The sequence below is a fragment of the Ictidomys tridecemlineatus genome, chromosome 2, assembly GCF_052094955.1.
Source record: "Ictidomys tridecemlineatus isolate mIctTri1 chromosome 2, mIctTri1.hap1, whole genome shotgun sequence".
NCBI lineage: Eukaryota > Metazoa > Chordata > Mammalia > Rodentia > Sciuridae > Ictidomys > Ictidomys tridecemlineatus.
Window position 1 is genome coordinate 145497698 of NC_135478.1, and position 27222 is coordinate 145524919.

At 38.2% G+C, this 27222-nt stretch overlaps 2 protein-coding genes across 10 annotated transcripts in view; one reads left to right on the forward strand and one right to left on the reverse strand.

Moving 5' to 3' along the window:
• The window catches only part of Plekha8 (pleckstrin homology domain containing A8), a 56697-nt gene extending 53785 nt beyond the window's left edge, over positions 1-2912 (reverse strand). For 8 of the 9 annotated variants that reach the window (XR_005736552.2, XR_013435085.1, XR_005736553.2 and 5 more), the window contains exon 1: positions 1013-1460. Coding sequence is in view for 5 of the 9 variants with exons in the window: in XM_013355993.4 (XP_013211447.2) it covers positions 1013-1448 (436 nt within the window). In the remaining 4 variants the exon portion in view is untranslated. Of the gene's footprint in view, positions 1-1012; positions 1461-2836 lie in introns of those variants that run through there. The other variant, XM_078039910.1, reaches the window with a different exon arrangement.
• Positions 2913-3065: 153 nt separating this feature from the next.
• Fkbp14 (FKBP prolyl isomerase 14) lies at positions 3066-26981 on the forward strand. The gene is made up of 4 exons (XM_005319158.5): positions 3066-3454; positions 15676-15827; positions 18883-19010; positions 24837-26981. The coding sequence occupies exons 1-4, from the start codon at positions 3258-3260 to the stop codon at positions 24993-24995; spliced, it is 636 nt and encodes a 211-aa protein (XP_005319215.1). The 5' UTR covers positions 3066-3257; the 3' UTR covers positions 24996-26981.
• Positions 26982-27222: the final 241 nt, after the last annotated feature.

Here is a 27222-nt window from a genome sequence, read left to right on the forward strand (position 1 = left end):
CTGGGTACACCCAACAGGTGGACTTTTGTCTGTACTGTGACTTCCTCAAAGTTTACCTGCCATATGATCCTCTCAGACACACTCATCTTCCTTAAAACACCCAGTGCATCAACATACCTTTAAACAATTATCCTATGAAAAGGTGGGAAAATCTCCCCTCCTTTATCAGATACTGGGAACATTTCTGGTTTCAAACATATCGCCATTAAAATTGAGCATTTTCTGAAACAAAACATTTAATTGCAAAGAAGGGCCTAATAGTTTCCAGCATATTTAATTTTTTAAATTAAATACTGTTGCACATATAATAAAAGTGCTCATTTTCAATCATCTTCCACAGCTAAACAATATTTTTCAACCTTTTCAAGACATGAATAAAGTACTTCCAGGAACTGGAAAGGGGGTACTATTATTTAAGCCATTCTGCTCAGCACTATAAGGAAACACCTGCTCATATTTGCATTTATTTTATGGTAGTTTCTGAATCTGTGAAACAAAGGAAATGCTCAGTGAGAAAATAAAAACCTCAGGCATACTGTTGAACTGAAACTGGGTAACCCTGGGTCTCCTCGCAGGTGACTCCAACAATGACCAAAGCCAAAGGGCTTGCACCAGAGACTTTTATAAAAGACCTTTCACCCCTGGAATTCCAGGTGACTGCCGGCAGGCAACTGAAATCTGGCTAGGAGCCAGGAGATTCCGGCTCCCTGGCTACAATGTGGGAGACTCCCAAAGGACTCCAGAACCGGCCCCAGCGCCTTCTTCCCCGGGGCATCGTGCCTTTCAAGGCACCTCAAAACCCGGCTTTCTGTAGCTTTCCGAGAAGCTATCATGAACCCAGGAGAGTCGTCTCCGAACCAAGGAGGGTGCCACGGTCCCGTAGGAGAACCGCTCTAGGAGACACGCCGGGTCCGAACCAGCCTCGGCGGTGTCAGGAGGGGCGGCGACTCCGACCCCACGGGCAAGTCCCCACACCGCCCCCGGCCGCTCAGACAAAGGACCCGCCACTCACCGCTCAGATAGTTGGTCCACTTATACAGCACGCCCTCCATGGCGCCCGCGCCGCGACAGGGCCGCTCGCCCACACCCCCCGGCAGCCTCACTGGCCCCGGGCCCTGAAGGCGAGGGGCACCCGCAGCAGAGCCATCGCCCGGCACGGCCCAGACGCCCACTGCTGGCGCCCGGGCCTGGTGAGGGGACGCCCGGCCCGCCTCACATCCTCGGCCCGGGGGCGGGGTCACTGCGGCGGCCTGGGCGCCAGAAGTAGAGGCTGGCCGGTGGGCCCAGGTGGTGGGGCCGGCACTCAGTCCACCAGGGGGCCAAGGCGACGGGCGGGCTCGAGCGGCGGCAGAAGCCTCCAAAGCGTGGCGAGTGCAGCCGCGGACGCCGGCGGTCACCGCGCTCCACCTGAACCCGCGACCCGCCCGTCCCGGGCCGCGCTTGCGCATGCCCAGTGCGCCGCTCGCGCGCACGTTCCCAAAATCCACTCCGGGATTTGGCCGCGGCGGTGGCGTCGGGTTGACGTTATGGGAGAAGCTCGCAGGGAAATTGAGTCCCGGAGTGCTGGCTAGCGAGTAGGCATGGGTGAGGAGGGAGGTCCCTGAGACCCAGGGTGAGACAAAAGTTGACTTTCAGGGCATGTATAGGGGACAGCTTGCCATGTTTGAAGTTCTCCTTAGGCTAGTCCCTAAGGGTTCACTTCTTAACTTCAAGGTTGTCTGATTGATTCCACCTACTTGGGGTGTCCAACAATAGGGCGAAGTGACCTCGTTCCCGGGCCCGAGAATTTGGGAATTTCAGGACAGAATGCTGAGTGTGAGGCCAGTATAAATAGGTGCCCAAGTGTGGTCCCTTGTACCTTTGGCTTGACACCACCTAGAAACTTCTTAGAAATGCATAATCTCGCCCCCAAACCTAGACCTTCTGAAACAAAATCTGCATTTCAACAAGCTCTCCCTGGGGGAATTCTTAGTACACAAAGGTGTGAAAAAGGCACGGTTCTAAGAATATTTGATCAGGAAAAATGTTAATCGTAGACCAAGTGGAAGGAGAAAATGTGTACAATATTATCCAAGTTGCTTTAATTATAATGTCACAGAAGCATGCACGAAAAAGTTACAGTGACTAATTGTGGAAGATTCTTTTCCCTTAGCGTGAAGTTGCCAGACTTAGTAAATAAAAATACACAAAATTTTTGGTTATTTATCTGAAATTCAAATATTCGTCTCCTGTACTTTATCTGAAAATCCTACTTTGGTAGTTTCCAGTTTCTTCTAAATTGACTACAGTGAACATGTATTGCGTTTGAAAGCAATCGAATTATGTAGAACTAGAATATTTAAACTAAGAGGAGGGTGTGTGATTCCTAACCATGTTTAGTATTTCTTCTTTAAAACCTGAGTCTGCACGTCCTTATGTATTATTTGCCATCTACACTAAGAGCACTTACGTGACAAATTATTACCAACCATAACTTTTACGCGGTGTTTGGAAAGAATTAGATCCAGTTTGAAGGCGGAGCTCAAATGCTCTGCAATCTAGTGACTTTTAAGCAGGACCGATAACCTTTCCTAGCCTACATTTATCTCCAAGTGAGGAAAAAAGAACTTGTCTTGCTGGTCGCAGTAAGAGTCACGCACCGGGAGTGCGCTTTATAAAGCCTCAAGACTTTTAAGTCTTTACATTTACACAGTAAACTTGGATTATTGGAATCTTGGGGGGGCCGCTCTCCTACGGCGAGAGTAAATGAGTCTTTCCAGAAACCCCGATAGTGTCACCTGGCCCCAGACGCCTCCTATCTCGCTCAGCAGGAGTACTTTACAGAGGTAAATATTACCTCCTCGGGTTAGCTCCGCGGCGCGGAACCCCTCTCCCAAAGTCCGGGATAAAGGAATTCTTTGATTCTCCAGGTTCTAGGATCACTCCGGAAGGTTCAACCAAACTGTAAATTACATAGTTGCATTATCATTGGCTTGAGAGGCGCTTGAAGGACAGCACCACTAGCCAATGGAAGGCCGCTCTTCCCAAGGGGCCACAATATAAGAACCAGTCAGGTCCTGCTTGGGGTTTAACTCTTTAAAGGTGAGTTTGCTGTGCGTGGGAAAGTTGTTGGTAGTAGAAGTGCCACGTCTCCGAAGAGGGGGGAGTCCTCAACTTGCCAGAGGTCCTCCGCCCTAATTCTTCAGCTAGATTTTAACTCTATGAAGTCAGGGGCCCTTTCTCTGTTTTCGTAGGGACTTCTTTCCAGCTCCAACAACATGAGGTTATTCTTGTGGAATGCGGTCTTGACGCTGTTAGTCCCCTCTTTGAGTGGGGCTCTGATCCCTGAGCCAGAAGTGAAAATTGAAATTCTCCAGAAGCCGTTCATCTGCCATCGCAAAACGAAAGGAGGGGATTTGATGTTGGTGCACTATGAGGGTTACTTAGAAAAGGACGGCACCTTATTTCACTCCACGTAAGTAATTATGCCTCGCAGGTAAATTAATAAAGAACCCACCCACCTACGCCAGCTGTCCTGCCGGAAAGGTTGGATATAGTTGGTTCTACTTCTCTTTTCAAAAAACTGAAATATCTAATTCCCTTCTTTGGGGAAAAAAAAATTGTCTAAAGCCAATTCTGTATCATGAGGCCTTTGAAGGACTTATTGGGAACATGTGGTCTGGATAAAACTGTTAACTTTCTATAAAAATTATTATCTGAATTTTGCAGAAATATCCAGGGGTGTATTTAGGCTTAAAAGAATTTTCATGTCTCAAATCTGTTTCTTAGGGAAAATGAATCAATTCCATTTTTAATCTAGTGTAGGTGATATTTGCTTAAAACTTTTCATAGCAGCTTTAAGAGCCAAATACACAATTGTTTGCCTGTTTATAAAACATACTAATGCTATTTCGTTGACCTATTTAACTTTTGTTTTGATTGATAACATTTTAGTCAATGCACAGACCATGATTTCAGTAGTCTTGCTTCTGAAAATCAGATTTTAGTGATGGAGCAGATGTAATTATAAAAATCTTACAAGAAAGATTTTCAGGTGGTTATACTGTCATTTCTGTTCCATAAACAAAGAAATTGCAACATGGAACAGGTCTACAAGTGTAATGATTTCCAATTAGGCATTGTTTCCATTCATTTTATTCCAAAAGCGTTAAGTGAGCATTTCCTTCATGGTAGGCCCTTTGCTGGAGATTAAGAATATGCTGAAAATTTGACTTCACCCATCTATTCATTTATCCATCTGTCAAAGTCATCAAATAGCCATAAGTCAGGTCCTGGAGATGCAAAAATCACTAGAAGCAGGTTCTTTTCCTCCAGTAGTACACCATATAAAAAGGAGAGGAAGAAAAATGACTCAGTGAGGGAGATTACAAAACATTCAATGAAGCTTCATGGCCCATCCTACACCCATTTTTCCATATCCTGCCTTTATTGGGCATTCAGATGCACTCTTGTGTAGGGCTTGGGAAAATTGAATGTCACTCTTGTATAAATCCTGTTACCTCAGATAAAAAGTTCCAAATAGATATTGTGAGATTACATTTTAAATTTTAAATTATAAAAGTCTTACATAAAAACCCTTTTCTAGGTTTTGTGACTTTTTATTAGAAAATGTTCCAACATATGCAAAGTACAGAGAACAGTATATTAAACCCAATATTCCACTTTCCAATTTCAAAAATTATCATACTGCCCACTCATTCTCCCCACTCCACCAAAATTTGATTATTTAAAAATAAATCTCAGAATCATGATCTCATCTGTAAATACTTCAGTGTCTATCTCTGATAGACTCTGTATATTTCTCAGAATCAGAATATCAGTATTCAGCTTAAAAATCAATTAATGACAATACCTTAATATCAAATATCCTGTCAGTATTTGAATTCCCTTATGTCTCCATCTTTTTTGTTCTTGCTATTCCATTTTCTTTTTGCAGTGCTGAGGATTAAACCCTGGCCCTTGCACATGTCAGACAAGGGCTCTATCACTGAGCGATGTCTCCAGCCCTCAGTTTTCTTTTTAATACTAACACATTTTGATGAGAAAAGGGAGACTGACAGAATTAATAACCTTCTAGCCCATATTAGTACACATCAAGGTCTCAACTTGACACCTGAACTCCCTATTCCAGTCAGCATGGGTGCCTTTTCACAATATTTAGAAAAGTCTACATATTTTGCTTTTATTACCTTTTCAAAAGTGGCTTTTCCTTTTGGGAGTATTTTAATTTCAGTTCAATAAGGTAAATGTGCTGACCTGAAGGAGACTTTTATTATAGACTCATTCACTGCCCAATACCACCAAGTAAGTAGAAATAAGAAACCAAGAAAATGAGCTTGTGTGATAATATCTAGTGTGCTTGAGTATTATTCCTGCTGAGGCTGCTTCACAGGGATCCATGTCTTCAAAAATATTGTTCTAAGCTCAATTGGATCTGCTCTCTTGGTTAGAGCCACCTTGGTCCTGGCTTCTGTCTTACTTTCTCTTTATTCCTGGCTTTCTCATCTACTCGGACTGGATTTTGCTATGTCTTGTTGGATTCTAAAAGTATGTCTATATGAGGTTAGTCATAAGAAATCCTTGGTGGCCACCATGCTTCCCCACTGTGCTGTGCTAGCAGCTGCTGGCCTCTCTCACCAGCTCCGTCACACTGGGGACCCTAATGGCTCACATCCTGTCCCTGTGGTGGTGGAGGCAGACTTAAGTTACATTCTTATTTCTAGTCTAATTTTTTTACACCTAGGCTAATTTCTTTCAGGTTGTAGGACCAAAAACTGGTAGTGATTTTTGTGGTAGCCATGAGATATTATTTAGCAGTTTACTATTACTGTTCTAGTACCTGATGAGGGGATTGTTGTCTTGCAGGCTACACATAAATGATTAGAAGATGCTAACTCTGTTATGAAATGATTAACCTATAAAGCATATGTGCTGTTTCTAGAATCACAGTCTATATGGTAAATAGCTTAGCCTTATGAAGAAATGTGCCCAAATGTAGTTAATGTTGGATAAAAGATTGTTTCCTTCTTCTTTATTCTTTTCCTGGCCTTACCAGATTTTCTAAGGTTGGTATTTTGTTTCTTTGATCAGAAAAGAAAAGAGGAAAAAAGTATCATTTACCAAGATTTTGTAAGCATGGTACCTACAAACCTAATAGAATGATTTATTATTCTCATCTATGAGATTATCTTTGAATACAGCAATTTATTTATTTTACTAAAAGGGAGCTATTTGGGATTGAGACCTACTCAGCCCTTGAGGTCCCCAGGAGTTTAGCAGGTTGATTTTCTTATGCTGGCCTCTCTGATAATTCATGTAGCAGAATATCCTAACTTTTTCCTTTCTCTCTGGAGCTTGAAGAGCCTCTATTCCTGGCTCCTCTACAAATCTCCACATAGACTTTTCGGGAAAAAATTAGGCTTTGTGCGAGTGGGGATTCAGGGATGAAGAACATCCTTTCCCACCCATCAGAACCATGAGCAGTGTTGAGAGCCACAGCCAAAGGGGCCCCAGCAAACTTCCAGCTGCCAGCAAGCTTCAGACTGCCCCAGCAACATCTAGCTGATTGGCTCCTCTGCGGTGATGTTCATTGGGCTGTTTCCCTGCCCTTCAGACTGCCAGCTGATGATTGGCTCACAGCTGCCCCAGCAACATCTAGCTGATTGGCTCCTCCACGGAGCTGCTCATTGGGTGACTTCTTTGGCTCTGCCCACGCAACCCAGCCAATCGGCCTCAAGAGGAGGAGGATTGTGGGAGGTTGAGAGGCTGGTGTGGGGGAGAGAGGCTTGTGGAAGCCGGTGGTGGCAGTTGGGCTCTGAGGGTTTTTCCCTGGAGCTGTTTTGTTTGGCGTTTGTAGTTCTAAAAATAAAGTTAGTTTCTTTTTGACAAGTGGCTCCTGATTTGTGCCAAGCCAGACTTCGGCATTTGGTGGCTCGCACGGGGAGCAACTGAGGGTAAGTAAACTGCTCGCCCCTGAGGGCAGGGCGAGAGGATGGGGAGCCATTCTAAGTCTCCTCTTTTGTTTTGCTTCGTTTTTGTTTTAACTTTCCTGTCCCTGGAGATGAGTAAGAGGGAAGAAAAACCACTCACATCTGAGGAAAAACTATTTGCGTTTGAGGAACAGATAGGGAGAAAGGACGGATGCATATGTCAGGAGGATAGAAAGGCTGTTATAATGATTTTGTGTGGTTCCCTTTTTATTGGATTCTGTCTCGGTTTTGTTTGGCGTCATCTTGTTGGGTTGTATTATAGTAGAAATACGGGATCAGCAATTAGTAAAAAACAAACCGAAAGAGTGTTAAGTAAATTGTTAGAGGAAGGAAGCTTCCCAGTAAAATCAAGAGCAGTCAGGGCATACGTTGATGTAATACAAGAATATAGCCCATGGCTTTTTAAGGAGGAGCTGTTAGATATATCACAATGGAACCATCACGGTGAAGATTTAAAAAGAATAGAAAAGAACAACCCAGGGACTCTGCCAGTTGGCACATTGTCATTGTGGACGTTGGTATCTAGTTTGCTTAGTCCAAAGCCTTCAGTTCAGACAGAGGTAGAGGAAGAAGAAGACATATTGATTCAAGTAGAAGAGGAAGTCTCTCAAGTTAGTCAGACAGAGGAAAAGATTCAAGTAAAAGCTCGAGCTAGTCAGAAAGAGGAAAAGATTCAAGTAAAAGAGAAGGTCTTTCGAGATAGTGAGACAGAGGAAGGAAGTTTAGAGCAGAAAAATCTATCAGGGGAAAATTTAAAACAGGAGACTGCTAATAAGACCCTTTTATTAGAGAGCGTAAGTGTCCAACCAACAGCACCGCCTCTACAGGAGACTGCTACTAATAGCATTCTATCACCAGAGGGCATAAGTGTTCAACCAACAGCGCCACCTCTACAGGAGACTGCTACTAACAGCACTCTATCACCAGAGGGCATAAGTGTCCAATCAACAGCACCACCTCCATATGCTAAGAGACTCCCAACCCCCGCAGTTGATAGTTTGGATCCTGAGACAGGATCTCAAGTATGCCCTGTATTTGAGGTAGGAGGGCAGCGAACTTACCAGGGTTTAAATTTCAAATCAGTGAAGGAGCTAAAAGAGGCTGTAGCAACCTATGGTCCTCAAGCACCCTTCACTGTAAGCTTGGTCGAATCCATTACCAACTTAAGCATGACGCCAGCAGATTGGGCTAGTTTGTGTAAAGCTGTGCTAAATGGAGGACAATACCTGTTATGGAAGGTTGCCAATGAGGAATTTTGCAAGGAGACGGCTAGTCGAAATGCAGCAGCTGGTTATCCTCAGAGAAATCTAGATATGTTGTTAGGAAAGGGACCTTATGAGGATCGGCAGCAACAACTTGCATATGATCCTGGTGTATATTTACAAATTGCTGTAGATGCAGTTAGGGCATGGAAGTCTTTACAAGAACCTGGAGGTTTACAAGGTCAATTATCTAAGATAATACAAGGAGCTAATGAACCTTACGCTGAATTTGTAGATAGGCTTATTCAAACAGCTACCAGAGTTTTTGGGAATACAGAACAAGCAATGCCATTTATAAAACAACTGGCTTATGACCAAGCGAATCGTTGGTGTAGAGATATCATTAGACCATGGAAACAGGAAGATTTAAACACATATATTAAATTATGTAGAGACATTAATGAACAAGGGCAAATTGTGGCAGCTGCAGTAAAACAAGCTTTAGATGCCAGAGACATTAATGAACAAGGGCAAATTGTGGCAGCTGCAGTAAAACAGGCTTTAGATGCCAGAGACATTAATGAACAAGGGCAAATTGTGGCAGCTGCAGTAAAACAGGTTTTGGATGCCAGAGACATTAATGAACAAGGGCAAATTGTGGCAGCTGCAGTAAAACAGGCTTTAGATGCCAGGCCAAGAACATGCTACAATTGTCAACAAACAGGACATTTTAAAAGGAATTGCCCCATAGGAGGAGGGTTTAACAAAACTAGGTATCAAACAAGTAGAATACCGGGTATTTGCCCACGATGCCGTAGAGGGAGACATTGGGCTAATGAATGCCGTTCTCAAACCACCATAGAGGGTACTCCATTATATTGGGCTAATGAATACCGTCCTCAAACCGCCATAGAGGGTACTCCATTATCAAAAAACGAACAAGGACAAGGTGTTTATCCACAATATCGTGGACAAAGGCATCAGGCTCCGTTGCCAAAAAATGGACAGGGGGCCCCAATGCTCCGGGGCCCCAAACCACAAATATACGGAGCACTGGAGGAACCCAGCAACCCCAGCAACCCCATCAGGGTAGTGCCCAGCACATCAGATCCCTCATCAGACAAACCAGAGGGAGCGCAGGGTTGGACATCTGCGCCTCCACCAAATCAGTACTAACTCCAGAGATGGGAGTTCAAATCATTCCCACAGGGGTAAAAGGACCTCTTCCCAAAGGAACAGTAGGCTTATTATTGGGACGCAGCTCTTCTACTCTAAAAGGACTTTTGATAAGTCCTGGGGTAATTGATTCCAATTATGAAGGTGAAATAAAAATTATAGCCAGTTCTCCAAAGGGTATATCAGTAATTTCACCAGGAGATAGAATAGCACAGTTACTAATAATACCAAGCCTACATGATAAATTTTCCAGTCATGTTGTAGAAAGAGGTTCCAAGGGATTAGGCTCCACAGGTGTAGATTGGGCTATGCTTTCTTTAAATTTAGATTCTCGCCCCATGCTAAAACTAAATATTCAAGGACATGAATTTAATGGGCTACTGGATACAGGTGCAGATCTTAGCATCATCTCTCGTCAAGAATGGCCAAAACATTGGCCATTACAACAAGCCACTCAATCGCTTCGAGGCCTAGGAGTGGCGACTAATCCCGATAGAAGTGCAATGCTATTAGATTGGAAGGATCCTGAAGGATGTGAAGGAACTATACAGCCATATGTATTGGATCATCTTCCCGTAAATTTATGGGGACGAGATGTCTTAGATCAATTAGGTTTGACATTAACAAATAATATCAATCAAAATGCACCCACTATTATGGCTAGACAAGGTTTTAGGAAAGGAAAAAGATTAGAAAGACAAGAACAATGTATAGCAGCACCAATACAAATAGATCAAGGAACAGACAGACATGGGTTGGATTTTCACAAAGGGCCACTGAGACAATAAAAATTACATGGAAATCAGAAAGACCAGTATGGGTTCCTCAGTGGCCCTTGACTAAAGAAAAGACACAAGTAGCCCATGATCTGGTCAAACAACAATTAGCGGAAGGACATATACAACCTTCTGTATCTCCCCATAATACTCCCATTTTTGTCATCAAAAAGAAATCTGGTAAATGGAGATTACTGCAAGATTTAAGAGCCATTAACAATGAAATGGTCATTATGGGACCTGCTCAATCGGGGATTCCTCAATTGTCTGCTTTGCCAAAAACTTGGTATGTTTTAGTTATAGATATTAAAGATTGTTTTTTTTCAATTCCAATTCATCCTGAGGATAGTCCACGTTTTGCATTTACTATCCCTGCACTAAATCATGAAGGTCCTGATCAGAGATATGAATGGAAAGTACTCCCTCAAGGGATGGCTAACAGCCCAACTATGTGTCAAATTTATGTTAACAAAGTAATCCAGCCACTTAGAAATCAAAATCCTGAACTACAAATATTTCACTATATGGATGATGTGTTATTGGCACACAAAGCTAAAAACACATTGCTAGAATGTTATGCCACACTTACAAACTTATTAAAAAATTATAATCTAGAGATAGCAATAGATAAAGTGCAATTAAATTTTCCAATTAATTATTTAGGAGTTCTATTATCCTCAGCCATGGTCCGTCCACCAAAAATTCAAATACGAGTAGATCAACTCAAATCACTTAATGACTTTCAAAAGTTATTAGGAGACATAAATTGGATAAGGCCTTATCTAGGTATTCCAACAGGAGAATTGGGACCTTTATTTGATATCCTAAAAGGTCCATCAGATCCAAATTCACCCCGAATGTTAACGCCTGAAGCAAGAAAGGCATTAAAAATCATTGAAACATATATGGAAAATATGCATTTGGATAGAATTGATATAAGTTTGCCTTTATTATTTATTGTACTACCAACAAAATATATTCCTACAGGAGTATTTTGGCAAGAAGGTCCATTATTATGGATACATTTATCTTATTCTCCTAACACTATTCTTACTAGATATCCTGAGGCTGTAGGACAATTAATACTCAAAGGAATAAAAACAGCAAAGGCAGTGTTTGGAATTTCTCCCCATAAAATTATTACTCCATATACTATGAATCAAATTGATGAATTAGCTAATGAGTTAAATACTTGGGCAATAATAATGTGCAAATATAATGTTTCATTTGATAACCACTTACCATCTAATCCTTTATTGTCTTTTTGGTCATTGCATCCTGTAATTTTTCCAAAAATGACAAGAAAAACACCTATCATGAATGCTCCAAATATATTCACTGATGGGTCAAATAATGGTACAGCAGCAATAGTTACACCTGATCAAACTTTTACATTTTTAGTACCCAAACAATCAGCTCAAAAGGTAGAGCTTAATGCAGTATTACAAACTTTTGTGATGTTTAAAGATTCTGTATTTAATTTATTTTCTGATAGCCAGTATATAGTTAATGCTATAGTATCCCTTGAAGATGCTAGTAGAATTTCCCCTTCTTCTACTGTTTTCTCTTTGTTTTCCACTATACAAAGTTTAATCTGGGACAGAAAAGATCCATTCTTTATAGGACATATCAGGGCACATACAGGATTGCCTGGAGCCCTTAGTTTAGGCAATGATTTAGCAGATAAAACTACACGTGACATACATATTTTCTCTGTACTAGAAGAAGCTATAAATTTTCATGAAAGATTCCATGTCAATGCTAATACTTTACAAAAGCGTTTTAAAATAACTAAGGAACAAGCTAGACAAATAATAAAACAATGTCAAAATTGTGTGACCTTTTTACCACAAGTTAATCTTGGAGTCAATCCTAGAGGATTGATGCCTAACCATATTTGGCAGATGGACGTCACACACTTGCCAGAATTTGGAAAATTAAAATATTTGCATGTTACAGTTGATACTTCTTCTGGATTTTTGATGGGCTCCCTTCATGCCGGCGAAAAAACTAAAGATGTTATAGCTCATTGCTTACAAAATTTTGCCACTGTGGGCATTCCAAAACAGTTAAAAACAGATAATGCCCCTGGTTATACGTCTACTTCTTTTAAACAATTTTGCTCATCATTTGGCATTACTCATATAACAGGAATCCCATACAATCCACAGGGTCAAGGCATAGTTGAAAGAGCTCATCAAACTATTAAAATGTACTTATTAAAGCAAAAAGATGGAATTGGGAAGGGGTATATATTCCCCAAAGATAAACTTAAAATAACCCTTTTTACTCTAAACTTTTTAAATTTGGATTCATCAGGACTTAGTGCTGCAGAAAGGCATATGTGTCCAAAAAATGTACATAAGCCCAAGGTACTTTGGAAAGATATTCTAACAGGACAATGGAAAGGTCCTGACCCAGTAATTGTCTGGAATCGGGGGTCTGTTTGTGTGTTTCCACAGGAAGAACAGCAGCCGATTTGGATTCCAGAGAGATTAACCAAGGTTCTGACCCAGAACAGCAGCCGATTTGGATTCCAGAGAGATTAACCAAGGTTCTGACCCAGTGATTGTCTGGAGTCGGGGGCCTGTTTGTGTGTTTCCACAGGGAGAACAGCAGCTGATTTGGATTCCGGAGAGATTAACTAAAATCCTGACCCAGTGATTGTCTGGAGTCGGGGGTCTGTTTTTGTGTTTCCACAGGGAGAACAGCAGCCGATTTGGATTCCAGAGAGATTAACTAAAGTGATTTCTACAGACCAAAAAGAAGATGATTTAGCTCAAATCCATAATAGCTGATATCCAAAACTCCAATTTGGCTATCCTTACATCTGCGACAGAACCAGGATGCTTTTTTCAATATCTATTTTATTATTGCCCTTTCCCATATCATGAAGTTCTATTTTATATTTTTGAGCTCATACAGACCTAGGTTAATGTTTTGCTGATCAGTTCTATTTTTTTTTTTTTGACTATAGAGTTTTTAAACATTGCAATAGAGATTTTACCTGTAAAAAGTTATAAGGCCTTTACTATTGTGTTATGTGTTGTATGTATTATATTATGTGTGCACACTTGTGTTTTGTGTTATATGTTTGAATGTACGTATGTCCAATGTACGTATTTCTATATATCATATATGATGAGCGCTCATGAAAAGATGGATCCAAATATTTTTTTTTTTATTCACGTGATTTAAATGGTTTAATTTAAATTGGGTAAATAACTGTTAAGAATTGTTTTAATATGTAAACAAAAAAGGAGGTTCTGTTTGTTTACTCTCACCTTTCGTTTTCATTATATTTAATAATTCTCTTCACTATAATGTAAATTGTTAAGAAAATTGTTTTCTTTTAAGAAAATTGTTTTCTTTTAGTGCCTTCTGGAATGTTACCTAATTTTTTCTTTAGCCATTATTGCCAGAATTTCTATCTTCATCCCAGTGCCGATGAAGATAATATAAATTGTTAAGAAAATTGTTTTCTTTTAGTGTCTTCTGGAATGTTACCTAATTTTTTCTTTAGTCATTATTGCCAGAATTCCTATCTTCATCCCTGTGCCGGTGAAGACAAAGATAAAACTAATCTACAGTTTCTGCAATAGCCATCACTGAACTGCTTACAGAACTTGCACTGAACTGCTTACAGAACTATGTGTCACTTGTATGCATTGTGAACTATCTGTTGGTGCAGCGACTTGTGGTAGTGTTGGGGTATTTTTGCTGATGATATCATCGGTGGTACAATTTTCCCAAAAGGAGCCGTCAATTGACTTGGTATATCTTCCTCCCTTCTGCTTGTCATGATCATTCAGCTAAAATTTGGGGGTCAACAGAGGTGAGGCAAAGAACCTCACCACCCCCCCACCCCACCCCCCCACCCCCGCTGAGACCTCTCCACAGGTGTGGCTGTATACTGGACCGGTAGTCAATGACGGGTAAGATCCAATTACAATGGTACCAACCTAAGACAGGAGGCTGACGCCCTGAGGTCAGCTCATCCGAAGACGGGTAAGGACCATATGTATTGGACAACCTAAGGCAGGCACGGTCCATAAGCCACATGCTTGTTGTTTAAACAGAGAGGGGGAGATGTTGAGAGCCACAGCCAAAGGGGCCCCAGCAAACTTCCAGCTGCCAGCAAGCTTCAGACTGCCCCAGCAACATCTAGCTGATTGGCTCCTCTGCGGTGATGTTCATTGGGCTGTTTCCCTGCCCTTCAGACTGCCAGCTGATGATTGGCTCACAGCTGCCCCAGCAACATCTAGCTGATTGGCTCCTCCACGGAGCTGCTCATTGGGTGACTTCTTTGGCTCTGCCCACGCAACCCAGCCAATCGGCCTCAAGAGGAGGAGGATTGTGGGAGGTTGAGAGGCTGGTGTGGGGGAGAGAGGCTTGTGGAAGCCGGTGGTGGCAGTTGGGCTCTGAGGGTTTTTCCCTGGAGCTGTTTTGTTTGGCGTTTGTAGTTCTAAAAATAAAGTTAGTTTCTTTTTGACAAGTGGCTCCTGATTTGTGCCAAGCCAGACTTCGGCAAGCAGGCTGTATATCTCCTTAGGCTCTCATCCTCCTTCCCCATTGCAACTATTTTCCATTATTTTCTTCCTGGTCTGCAACCTAAATGGTCTTCCTGGGACAGCATAACTTTGTGCCTAAGATCTTAATCTTCAGAGTTAAGAATATTTAAGGTCAAATACAGCACACTTAACCTCCATTTCCTCCTTTTTACAAGGGGATTATATGGTACAGTTGGCCCTGTCTACAGGTTCATGCATTCCTGATCATGGATCAAAAATATTTGAGAAAGAGTATGTCTGTGTTGAACATGTTCAGAGTTTTTATCTTGTCATTATTACCTAAACAATATAGTATAACAACTATTTACATAGCACTATGTTTGTATTAGGTATTACAGTACTCTAGAGATGATTTAACATATACAGTAGGTTATATGCAAAAACTACACACTTGAGCATCTTTTGGCATTGGGGAGGCTGGGGATAGAGGGATAGGTTCTGGAAGCAGTCCCCCAAAGGTACCCACCAATTATAGGATCATTATTAGAGTTAAAAGAGGCAAATTTAGAATAAAACCTGGTACATAGTAAATGTACAAACAGTTGTTCATTATTATTATTCCCTCCATCCTTCTCCAGCTGAGTCAACTCTATCAAATTGTCATCAAGAAAGATAGGTAATGGATTGAATTACTATGAAGTCAGGGGTGTGTGTAGGCAAAAAAAGAATAGCTTTGTTTTAGGGTTGGGGTTGTGGCTCAGTGGTAGAGTGCTTGTCTAGCCTATGTGAGGCACTGGGTTTGATCCTCAGCACCACATAATAAATAAAATAAAGTTAAAAAAATACAATAGCTGTTTTTATTAATTTCTGATGCTTGGTTGGACTAAATGAACCATATATTTTTTTAAAAGTTCCTAACTGGTTCTAATGTATAGAGCACTTGCCTAGTATGCATGAGGTCCTGGGTTCAGTCCCCAGAACTAGGGGGAAAAAATTCTAATATGTTTTCTTTCTCTCATAGTCATAAACATAACAATGGTCAGCCCATTTGGTTTACCTTGGGCATCCTGGAGGCTCTCAAAGGCTGGGACCAGGGCTTAAAGGGAATGTGCGTAGGAGAGAAGAGAAAGCTCATTATTCCTCCTGCCCTGGGATATGGAAAAGAAGGAAAAGGTAATCACATTTTGATTTTATTTACTATAGCACTAGAGTTCTTCTCTGAATTCAGAGGCAGAAGTTAGAGTAACTACTATATGTTTTTTCTTTTTCCTAGAAAAAAATTGAGGGCTATCTACATTCCTTTAGGAAACATGATTATTTCTTGATAATCACTTAAAATGGCCAATTAAGGCCACAACAACAAAATAGAAAACTGAGCTAACAATGAAATGAGGTTCTGAAACCTTGAACTCTATTAATACTAATAGTAAACCACCAATATGGTAATTTTAAAAATTTTGTATAATATACATTTATTATTTGAACCATATTTAAGTACAGAGTTCAATGGCATTCACATCATTGTGCAAATATCATTGCCACGTGTCTCCTGAACTTTTTCACCCTCCCAAACCAAAACTCGCCAATTTGTTTAACATTGAAAAAAGAAATATCACTCAACATGAGTGTTTTGATGAGTCTAACATTTGAAATATAGGTTATGAATATACTAGTTATGGTTTGGCATGTGGGCTGTATGTGGCTTACAACCACCAAGTCTCCCACAGCACAGCTCTTATTAGGGGTTCTTTTTTTATCTCATTTTAAAATACATTTATAAAAGTTTCAGTATTTTATTTAAAAATAATGGTGTAACTTGAATTAATTTTCTGTCACAAAGCAGAAGCATGCCAGCTGACTGGGCCAAAGAACCTTCTTACCAGTTTGTTCCAGGGTAGATACATATACCTGGTGTTCAAGTGGGAACCCATGCAATTTCTTTCTTTTTTTTTTTTATTTTTATTTTTTAGATGTCGATGGGCCTTTATTTTATTCACTTATTAATATGCGGTGCTGAGAATCAAACCCAGTATCTCACACATTCCAGGAAATCGCTCTACCACTGAGCTACCACCCTAGCCCAATCCGTGCAATTTCGAAAGGGCTACTTGGTGATTTGTACCAAGCTGCCTTTAGATATTTTTGTGCGTTAGTGCTATAATTCCCTGTTGGAATGTGATCTGAGGGGATAATCAGAAATTAAAAGATTTGTAAAGAGGGATAGCCATCACTGCTACCAAAAAAATTAGAAACAGCCTAAGTATGTAATGATAAGAGTTCAGCAAAATTAGATGTACCCTGGTTCCTAAAAACTAGCATTTTCCAAGATTTTTTTTAAAAAATTAGATCAACATGTATAATATAAAAGTAGAAAACTTATAGTATATTCACCATGGTAATAAATATAGGAAAAACTGTGTACACAGAGAAAGAGAATTATAAGAAAATAAATAAGAATGTTAACAATGGACTGTGATACTGGGAATTATATTTACTTCTGGTTCTCTCTTCCAAGTTGTCTACAATGAGCAAGTATTAACTATATAATAAAGAAAAAAAGTTAAGTAGATCTCAGAACCAGATAGAGAACCACTCTAATATGATATAGATTTCTTAGGTCCTTAGGTTTAACAAAGTATGGATCAAGGTTCCTATCCCCAGTGTCCTAAGAAGAAAACTAGGTGTTTTATATGAATCATAACATATTCTGAAGTAGAAGTAGTACTCATAGGATAGGATTTACTAGCCAAACTCAGTTCTTATTTTAATTATAGCCCTCTTCAGAGAAGAAAATTGAGTATCTAGGAAACATTTTTTCTAAAACTTGAAAGTATTTTTTTTCACTATCCTGTGTCTTTATTGTCTCAACTTAAAAATTTATATATGTTGAATTAGTCTATTACTCTTTCTCCATACTGTATTAACTCATTTTACTTTATAACATGTAGAAATCTAAATTTGAGTCATCTTCAAACTGAGTGCCATGAAACTAATTCCCCTAACATGAATTTAACACTAATTTTTAGTCTTTTAGTACTTGCTTGCATGCCTCCTTGGAAAGATACCGGTTTTCTCACCGATCTAGTAATGCATGTCCCTTCTCTGTTTCCAGCTGGAAAGGTAAGCTAGAATGATAACAGTGTAAGTGTTGTCTCTTTAAAACTTGCAAATGCTCTTTTATGGAAATACAAGGGTTGGGGGGGGGGGACAACTAAGAAACATGTAACAAGTTGACCCAAACCTTTATATTAAATATAGTTAAGAGTAAATAAGTTTCAAACATCAATTGTCCCTGCTTCCCAAAAGGGTTTAATGTTGCTTTTCAGTACCCTGGGATTTTAACAAAGCTCTTTTCACATTTAAAGATCTGTTATCACCTTCTCAGAAGTTCATTTTAATTTCTTCAACATGTCTGAAATTTTTGTATGATGTTCTACATCAGAAGAGGTGTTTCCTAACTTTTTGAAAATTATGATTCTTCCTGCATTCTTTGTAAAGGTTGTTAGAAAATTATATCTCAGTAATGTACATTGAGAACTTACTATTTATCAAGCACAATGGTGAATATTTTATTTTATTGTAGGGATTTTCTCCCTTCATCTTCCCAACAGACTCCTAATGTAGATGATATTATCATCTGTATTTTAAAAATATAAGAACTGAGGCTTAGAGATGAGCTAATGAAAACTTCAATTTCAGACAGTATGACACCCAAGCTCACTCAATTTTAAACTGTCTCCCAGTGATAGAAATGATAGACCGTAGTATGAATTTGTATGTCAGGACTTTCTTACCTGAAAGTTAGTAAATCATTTGTAATATAATTAACTCTGAATTTTCTAAAACCCTTTAAGTCATTCTTGACATATAATACATAATATCTTAGTTATGCTTTAAATTTAGTATCTAGGTTATTGGGTTCGTGTGTATGTGTGTGTGTATGTGTGTGTGTGTGTGTGTGTGTGTGTGTGTGTGTGTGTTTTCCTTTTAATTGCCAAGCCAAAAATCGGATGCTTTTGTTGTACTTGTTTTGATTATTCCTTCCTTACTCTATTCTATTTGAGTGAAATCTAACTAGAGTATAAGTTGTCTTCATTATATGTGATAATCTTAGGTTGGCTTTCCATTTTATTCAGTTAAAAAATATTTTGACCAGTACCATAAGTTTTCTATTATTAAAACCTTTGTGTATTTTAAATTAAATCTTCCCGCCTCTTCCTAATGACAGGTAAAATTCCCCCAGAGAGTACATTGATATTCAACATTGATCTCTTAGAAATTCGAAATGGACCAAGATCACATGAATCATTCCAAGAAATGGATCTTAACGATGACTGGAAACTCTCTAAACAAGAGGTGACCCTTCCTTCTGCCTACATTTCTATTTTTTGTTTGTTTGGTTTTGTGGTTCAGTTTTTTGTAAATATATTTTTAAAGAAAATTTATTTTTATTCAGGAAAATTTTTGTTTATAAGTTTTCTTAAAGTAGTCGTGCTGTGAAAGTTGGCTTTTTCTTGGAAAATCATTGTTTTAGAAGAAATATATTGAGACTTAAAAAGCACCATTAAGAACTGGGAATATAGCTCTGGGGTAGAGGCTGAAGGGCCCATGTTCCATTTGCACTCCTGCAAAAAGAAAAATAAGCACCATTCAGTCTTTTGCTTTTTTTTCTTTCTCTCTTGTGCTTGGAATTCACTGTGTCTTATTCTCACCTTGAGTTTTTGAAAACTGATATCAGTTCCCATTTGTAGTTACTGCATAAGAAACAGATGTTCTGAAAAGTATCTCATATGAACAGTTTCTGTTTAAAACTGCAGACTAGCTGTTAAATGCATTTCATAGTCATTTCCTTGAGATTAGCGACAAGCAACTTGTATGTCTAGTTTTGTTCAGCTTCACAACTGGAATAAAGAGATAGATTCTCCCCAGTAGGGAACCTTCCTCAGATACCCCCAGTCCCAGTATTTTGGTAGGAGGAAGGGGCTTCTCTCTGTACCTCAGGCTTTTGCAGTCATCACTGCACATACTGTCTTAGCCTGGCTGCTGTGGAAGAATAAGTAGAGGTTGATATTTGTCTCTATGTTATTTTTGGTTTGGGTTTTTACCTACTTACACTCTCTATGCTGGCCTGGCTGGTCAGATGTCAAGTCTTTTTTTAATGCTTTGGTCAATTTTATTCTAATGGCCAGGAAATGATTAAGTCTCAAATAAGTCAAATTTTTATGAACCCTGGGATCATGATCAGTACCCACTAAATTTATCACACTCATAATGTTATCATTTATATGCCCTTTATATATCTATGTATACATGTATATATAGATATGTAAACATATATGTATGTATATATATATTGGAATTTCATTATATATATGTGTGTGTATGAATATATATACATACACACACATACATATATATGTATTTTTTTCTTTTTTCAGTTGTAGTTGGACACAATATCTTTATTTTATTATTTATTTTTATGTGGTGCTGAAGTTCGAACCCAGTGCTTCACATGTGCTAGGCGAGCATGTTACCACTGAGCCACAACCCCAGCCCCCGTCTCCTCTTTTTTTTAATCCAAGATAAATTACAATTCCTTTTCATTAAAAATTTTGAATATACAACACATTCACATGGTTCAAAAGTCAACCCAAGTGGGCTGTGGCTGTAGCTCAGTGGTAGAGTGCTTGCCTAGCATGTGTGAGGCATTGGGTTCCATTTGTAGCACCACATAAAAATAAAATAAATAAAATAAGGGTATTGTGTTTATCTACAACTAAAAAGAAATTTTAAAAAAGATTTAAAAAATCAACCAATATAAAATAGTAAATAAGAAATCTTTCCTTGCCCATGTCCTTTTCTTCCCTTCAATTTCATTGATTTCTAGTGTGTCCTTCTAGTGTTTCTTTATGTGAATGCATGTTCTTATTTTCCTTTTTCCTCTAACAAAGGTAGCACTTTATACATATTGTTTAACTTGCTTTATTCATATATAAAGAGAGCATCTACATTAATCCATAGAATTTCATCATCCTTTTTTTCTTTATTTTAAACTGCTTTAAACCACCTAAATGTGCAACATATGTTTGCATGTTGGGGGTCAGGGAAGAAGGAATTGAAAGTATATAGACAGAGTGTGTATTATTAAAAATTATGGTGAATCTGGTGAGAAATGAGGGTCAGTGTTTTGTTTATATTTTTAAACATCATAATGAAATTTTTAAAAAAATTTTATGGTCTAGGCACTTATCAGATTGGACTTTAATTTTTGAGACTGGAATTTCAGAATAAGACTCAGTCAATATTGCATGTTTCTTAAATTCTTAGACATTTATTCAAGTATTTTACCAGAGCCACAATTAATCTGCTTTTAGGAATGTCTGGACTTCTGACTCTTGATAGAAAAGAAGATCTAGTTCATTTAATGAATTAAAAGACATCTGTCTTCCAAATGCTCAGCTTTATTTAGATTCAGATTAACAACAGGCACTATGGATCAGTCACCAAGCCAAGCTGGTAGAGTAGCAGCGTTACTGGACAGGCTGGGTCTATAGTCACTCTGCAGGCCATTCCTCAGCAGGTACCTTTTAGCAGAGCTCCTATTTTTGCAGTGGATTTTGAATCAACACCATCTGTTGAAGGAATGCAGAAAGGTCTTCTCAGAGGAATACTGGAAATTACAAATATTTTTTACACGTTATGCAAGCAATAAGTAAACATCTTAAATTGAGGAAAAAAGTTATCCCCACTGCCATGCTTTGTTTTAAGAGGTTCTGTGCCAGATATTCTCTAAGAAGTGTAGATACTCTATTAAAGCCTTCCATGTATATGTTTTTGGCACTGAAAGTAATTTGGAGTAGTCTTACACACAAGATTGATTTTTGCTGCTACTTCTGTATTAAAAATCAGATTTTCATATGCCTTTCCAAAGAGATATCTTCATAGAATTCATTCTGTTTTTTAGAACCAATGGATTATTCCTTTTTTGTTTCATTTGTTTTGCACTTGGCATTGAACCAAGGTGTACTCAACCATGGAGCTTCATCCTAGCCCCTTTTATTTTGAAACAGGTTCTTATTAAGTTTCCCAGGCCAGCCTTGAACTTATGATCCTCCTGCCTCAGCCTCCAGAGTTGCTGGAATTACAGGCATGTGCTACTACACCTAGCTAATCAGGATTATTTTAAAGTCATATGAGCAGCAGAAGAATTTGATGAGAGAAAAGAACTGGCAACTAGACAGCTATTCTTAGTACCAAAACTACATCCAAATAGTAAAGGAGAGCAGGGTCCAAACAGAAGTCATCACTCTAGCCATAGTCAATCTTAAAACATTCTGGGAGCTAGATGTGATTGTATGTACTTGTAATCTCAGCTACTCAGAGGCTTGAGGCAGAAGGATCTTGAATTTGAGACAGGAGGATCTCAAACTTAAAGCTAGCCTGGGTAACATAGTGAGATCCTGTCTCAAATAAAAAATAAAAAGGGCTGGGAATGTAGTTCAGTGGTAGAAAGCTTGTCTGGCATTTTCCAAGGCTTTGGGTTCAATCCCCAGTATCACACACCAAAAAGAAAAAAAATTCTGGAACTGAGGGTAGACCTCAGGGGCAGAGCATATGTTTAGCATGCAAAAGGCCCTGGGTTCACTCCCTAGCACCAAAACAAACAAACAAACAAAAAAAACAAACAAATACAGAAACCAATAAGAATGGCAAATACACATCCCAACCGTGCTAAAGAATTCCATGGTTGACTGCATAGAAAAAAAAAAAAACTGGACAAATTTCAGTAGTGTCTTCAGTGGAACACAAATGAAAATGAGTAGTCTACTTTACTTTTATCAAACATTGGGAAATGGTTTAATTTAATTACTTATCTTTTATTTTGCAGTGCTGGGCATCCAACCCAGGGCCTCATGTATACTAGGCAAGTGCTCTAACACTGAGATACACTCCTAGCCCTATTTTTGCAAAATATAATTTGATTCTAGTATATAGTTGATTAAAAACTCTTGATATAAAAATTTGGAAAGATTCTAGACAGATCTACCAACAGACATACATGAACACTTCAGAATGAATAATTTTTCATTTCTATAATATTTCTTAATTTAGGATAATGGAAAGTATAGCTTTTTTTTTATTAAGTCAGGAAACATGTAGCACAATTTGTTTAAAATCTCCTTTGATTATTGAGGGACAAAAAAAATACATAAGAAGTTGATTATGAGCTCATTTTTTCCTTTTCATAAGTTGAACTATAAAATTACAGTTTTGTAAACTAGAACTACAGTTATGGAATCAAATCTTAAAAATTCCTGAAAGAGAAATGGGGAATGTAGGTCAGTGGTAGGGCACTTGCCCAGCATGTGTGGGACCCTGGCTTTATTCCTCAGAACTAAAAATAAACAAACAAAAATAAATCCTAGAAGATTTTGGTAATGATATTGATAAATTCAGGAAAGTTAATCAAGGACCTGTTGAGTTAAAAGTATATTTTATTCAACAGTTTTGGTGTTTTTCCATAGAAGATATTAGCCAAGTCTATCAGAAAAGTAAAATATCTACAGCATACTTTGATGTTTAAAAAGTGATAGTAATTTCATAACCATTTTTAAGTGCTAGACAAAAAAACTGCTATGTATTATTTTTCCCAACAAATGAGGTATTTTGAAAGCTTCATTGAATTAAAATATTATAAGGCTGAAATTTAAAAATTGTTTTTGTTTTTGTGGAGCTGGTGATCAAACCCAGGCCTTGTGTATACTAAGGAAATGTGCTACCACTAAACTACATCCTAACCCCCCAAATTAATAAGATTTTAATGTTAATTTTTACTCTGCTTAGAATTATTATTATTATTATTATTATTATTATTATTATTTTGGGGCACTCGACCACTGAGCCACATCCACAGCCCTATTTTGTATTTTATTTAGAGAAAGGGTCTCACTGAGTTGCTTAGTACCTCACTTTTGCTGAGGCTGGCTTTGATCTCAAGATCCTGCCTCAGTCTGCTGAGCTGCTGGGATTATAGGCATGTGTCACTGCACCTAGCCTAGCAATATTTTTAATATTTTAATATATACACACTATTTTAATTTCGTGTCTTAATTTGGATTTATGGATTTACTAAGGGTACCCTGATCCAGGAACACAATTAGGTTTCAGGCTTCTTTGATACTAATGATTCTTAATTTTACTGTGAGTATAGGACTTTAGTATTAAATGTATGTCAATGGGACTATGTGTGGAACTTAATAAATTAATAATTTTCTTCAGATGTGAAGGAGAGTGATAAATTTAGGATCAGAGGATCTTAATGTACAGTTTAAGGATTAAAAATATTTACAATGGAATATTAGTTATAAAGAAGAATGAAATTATGGCATTTGCTGGTAAAGGGATGGAACTGGAGAATATCATGCTAGGGGAAATAAGCCAGTCCAAAAAACCAATGCCTGAGTGTTCTCTCTGGTATGTAGATGCTAACTAACCAACAACAAGGGAGGGTAGGGAAGGAATAATAGAAGTTCACTGGAATAGACAAAAGGGAATGAAGGAAAGGGAGAGGGGAAGGGAATAGGAATGACAGTAGAATGAATCAGACAAAACTTCCCTTTGCTTATGTATGAATACGTAACCAGTGTAACTCCACATTATGTACAACCACAAAACTGGGATCTTAATTGGAATGGGTTGTGCTCCATGTATGTATAATACGTCAAAATGCACTCCACTGTTAGGTATATTTAAAAACAACAAATAAAAAATGTTTATAAATTAATTGCTAACTGTGGATTATGAGATTAAATGTCAACTTTCAAGTGTAAACTTACAAGAATAAAAGTGAATTCTACGTCTTGACACAAGCAAACAAAAAAAGTAGGTACTGTGTGTTCGTGGTGTGTGTTTGAGATAATAAAAACCTGCCATTTGATGTAAGGTTTGTATGTATAAGCTTATCTTTGCCTCAGCAATATTTTGTGTCTCTACCATGGTAGTATAACAACAATTTTTAAGGGGTAAAAACTCTTATAATTCTCTTACTAGTGCAATGAAGCATAAAGAAATTGGCACTTTATATATTATTTAAATGAACTACCAGTCAGTGTCTATGATATTGATTAACACAGTGTGGCATCTTCTTAATCAAAGTTGCTAATGAGACTTTTTATTTTGTAGGTTAAAGTGTATTTAAAGAAAGAGTTTGAAAAGCATGGTGCAGTGGTGAATGAGAGTCATCATGATGTTTTGGTGGAGGATATTTTTGATAAAGAAGATGAAGACAAAGATGGATTTATATCTGCCAGAGAATTTACATATACACATGATGAGTTGTAGAGATATGTCTGCCAATGTTATAGAACATTCATCTTTAAAGAGAAGGCTGTTGTCCTTAAAGATTTATTTTTTAACATCATTCTGTTCTTTGTGTGTGTGTGTGTGTGTGTGTGATATGTGTGTATATATATATATATATATATACACATATCACACACACACACACACACACACACACATATATATAATTTTTCTGGCTATGATTTAAAGAACCCCTCAGGGTTTCCAAGTACTCGTTTCTTTGGGGTAAGTTATTCGGGAAAAAACAACTAATTTGTCTTTGAATAGAAGACTTCTGGGCCATTTTCTGCTTTCACATATGAAGCCTTCTTTTACTTGTTTTGTTGCAATTTGAAAATATTGCAACTGGGAATGTGGCACAGCATGAGACCAGGCTATAGCACAAATTAGCCCCCTTCATTTTTGCTTCCCTCTATTTTCTCAAAGTTATATACTGACATATTTGAAAAACCTTTTGCAATAGCCCTTTACAGGTTATAATGAAAGAGTTTGTCTTTGACTGCCTCTGAGACTCTGCTTGAGGACAGAATGAAAAGGGTGGACTTTTATTTGTTGACAGCTACTGTTTTACTAAGGAGGTGTGCAATGCTGAAGTGAGTAAGAGTTGGGAACGAGGAGCAGATGTGCATTGGGATATTCTGCCTAAGACTTAGGCTTCATAGAGTTGGGTTCCTCGTGATTAATGGCCTGTTAAGATAAATGGACAAATCATTTATATGTTTCTTTATTTATAATGAAATAACAAAATATTGTAGTTGTAGTAAAAAGTTTGTATTATACCCAATGTTTACTTTTTAAGCCTAGCAGATTACTCTCCTGGTTCTTTAATGAATACAGTTTACAACGAATAGATTATTGTATAATAATGTTGTATTATGAGAGAAATTAATAAGCCAACAAATTTTTCCCATTTATGACTCATCAAAAAGTGAGGTAGACCTATAGCAGCTACTATTGAATAGACACCTGTCCTGGTTTTAAAAAGTAATGATTTTATAATATTATCTCAAATTGACTTTTATCCTTAATATTTAAGAAAGAAGTCCCCAGATCTTCATTTACTAGGAATAATCCTTTATAGTTTACAAAATCATCAAGTGCATTATTGTTATTTGTTTGTGTGTGTGGTGCTGGGTATAGAACTCAGGGCAATGCACACTTGAGGCAAACACTCTGCCAGTAAGTTTTACTCCCCTCCCACCAAGTGCATTATATTGTCTTCTATTCTCATTGCTCTGAAGTCTATGCAATAAGCTGGATCTTACAGTTTCTACTTTAGAGATGAGAAAATCGTCATTCCAAGAGATGGATTATTATGTCCAAGGTCAACAGTTAACATGTAGAACCAGTTTACAGTCCCCAAGTTCGGTGTCTTTCTGTTGCCCTCTACTAATGAAAGAGTGGGTAAATCTGTTTGAATCCATTGTAGCTAGGGTCCTTATCCTTTGAAACTGGTTCCCTGGTTGTTTCTGGAGAATTAGAATTTTCCCCATGATTCAGGAATGGCCCTGACTTCATAGAATAGTCTTGGGGTTGGCTCTGAATTGCCTCAGATACCCAGACAGTGAAAGGTTCTAGATGTTATGTTGCCTTCGTTCTTTTATTCCTATTTACCTCCACTTTTTAAAAGAATTATGAAAAAATATATATATGTTGCTTTCATATTACATATTACATATTGATTACATATTGATATTTTTCTCAATAATACATGGAATTCTTAGAAGGCTATATACTATAACATCTTTCTCTGAATAAATCACTTCTGTCTTGAAAATTATTAAGTCATTACTCCATTTTCCTGCACCTGGAGAGGTTCTTAAGTCAAGATACAGAAAGCATCATGTTGAATCACAGAGGAAGGAAAGTAGCTTGACCCGTGGTGCTACTTTGTATAGACATTACTGATGCCATCTATGTGACAGTGAGAAAAGTAAAATAAATTTTGATTATTTGGGAAGCATATTTTTTTATCTTGTGTGAATTTTTATCAAGTCTCATCTAAACATCTGTACTTAAGTACAAAATGAAAACATATATATATTGTGATTGTGTTTAAGTTGTCTGCATTTTTGCTTTAGCTATACTTTTCTACCTTTCCATTAGTGGGAATGATCTGACATGAACTGTGACTTCACATGTATATAATTTGACTCACTGTTCTTTGTGTCATATTTAAGTTTATATGACTATGTTGTAGTATTTT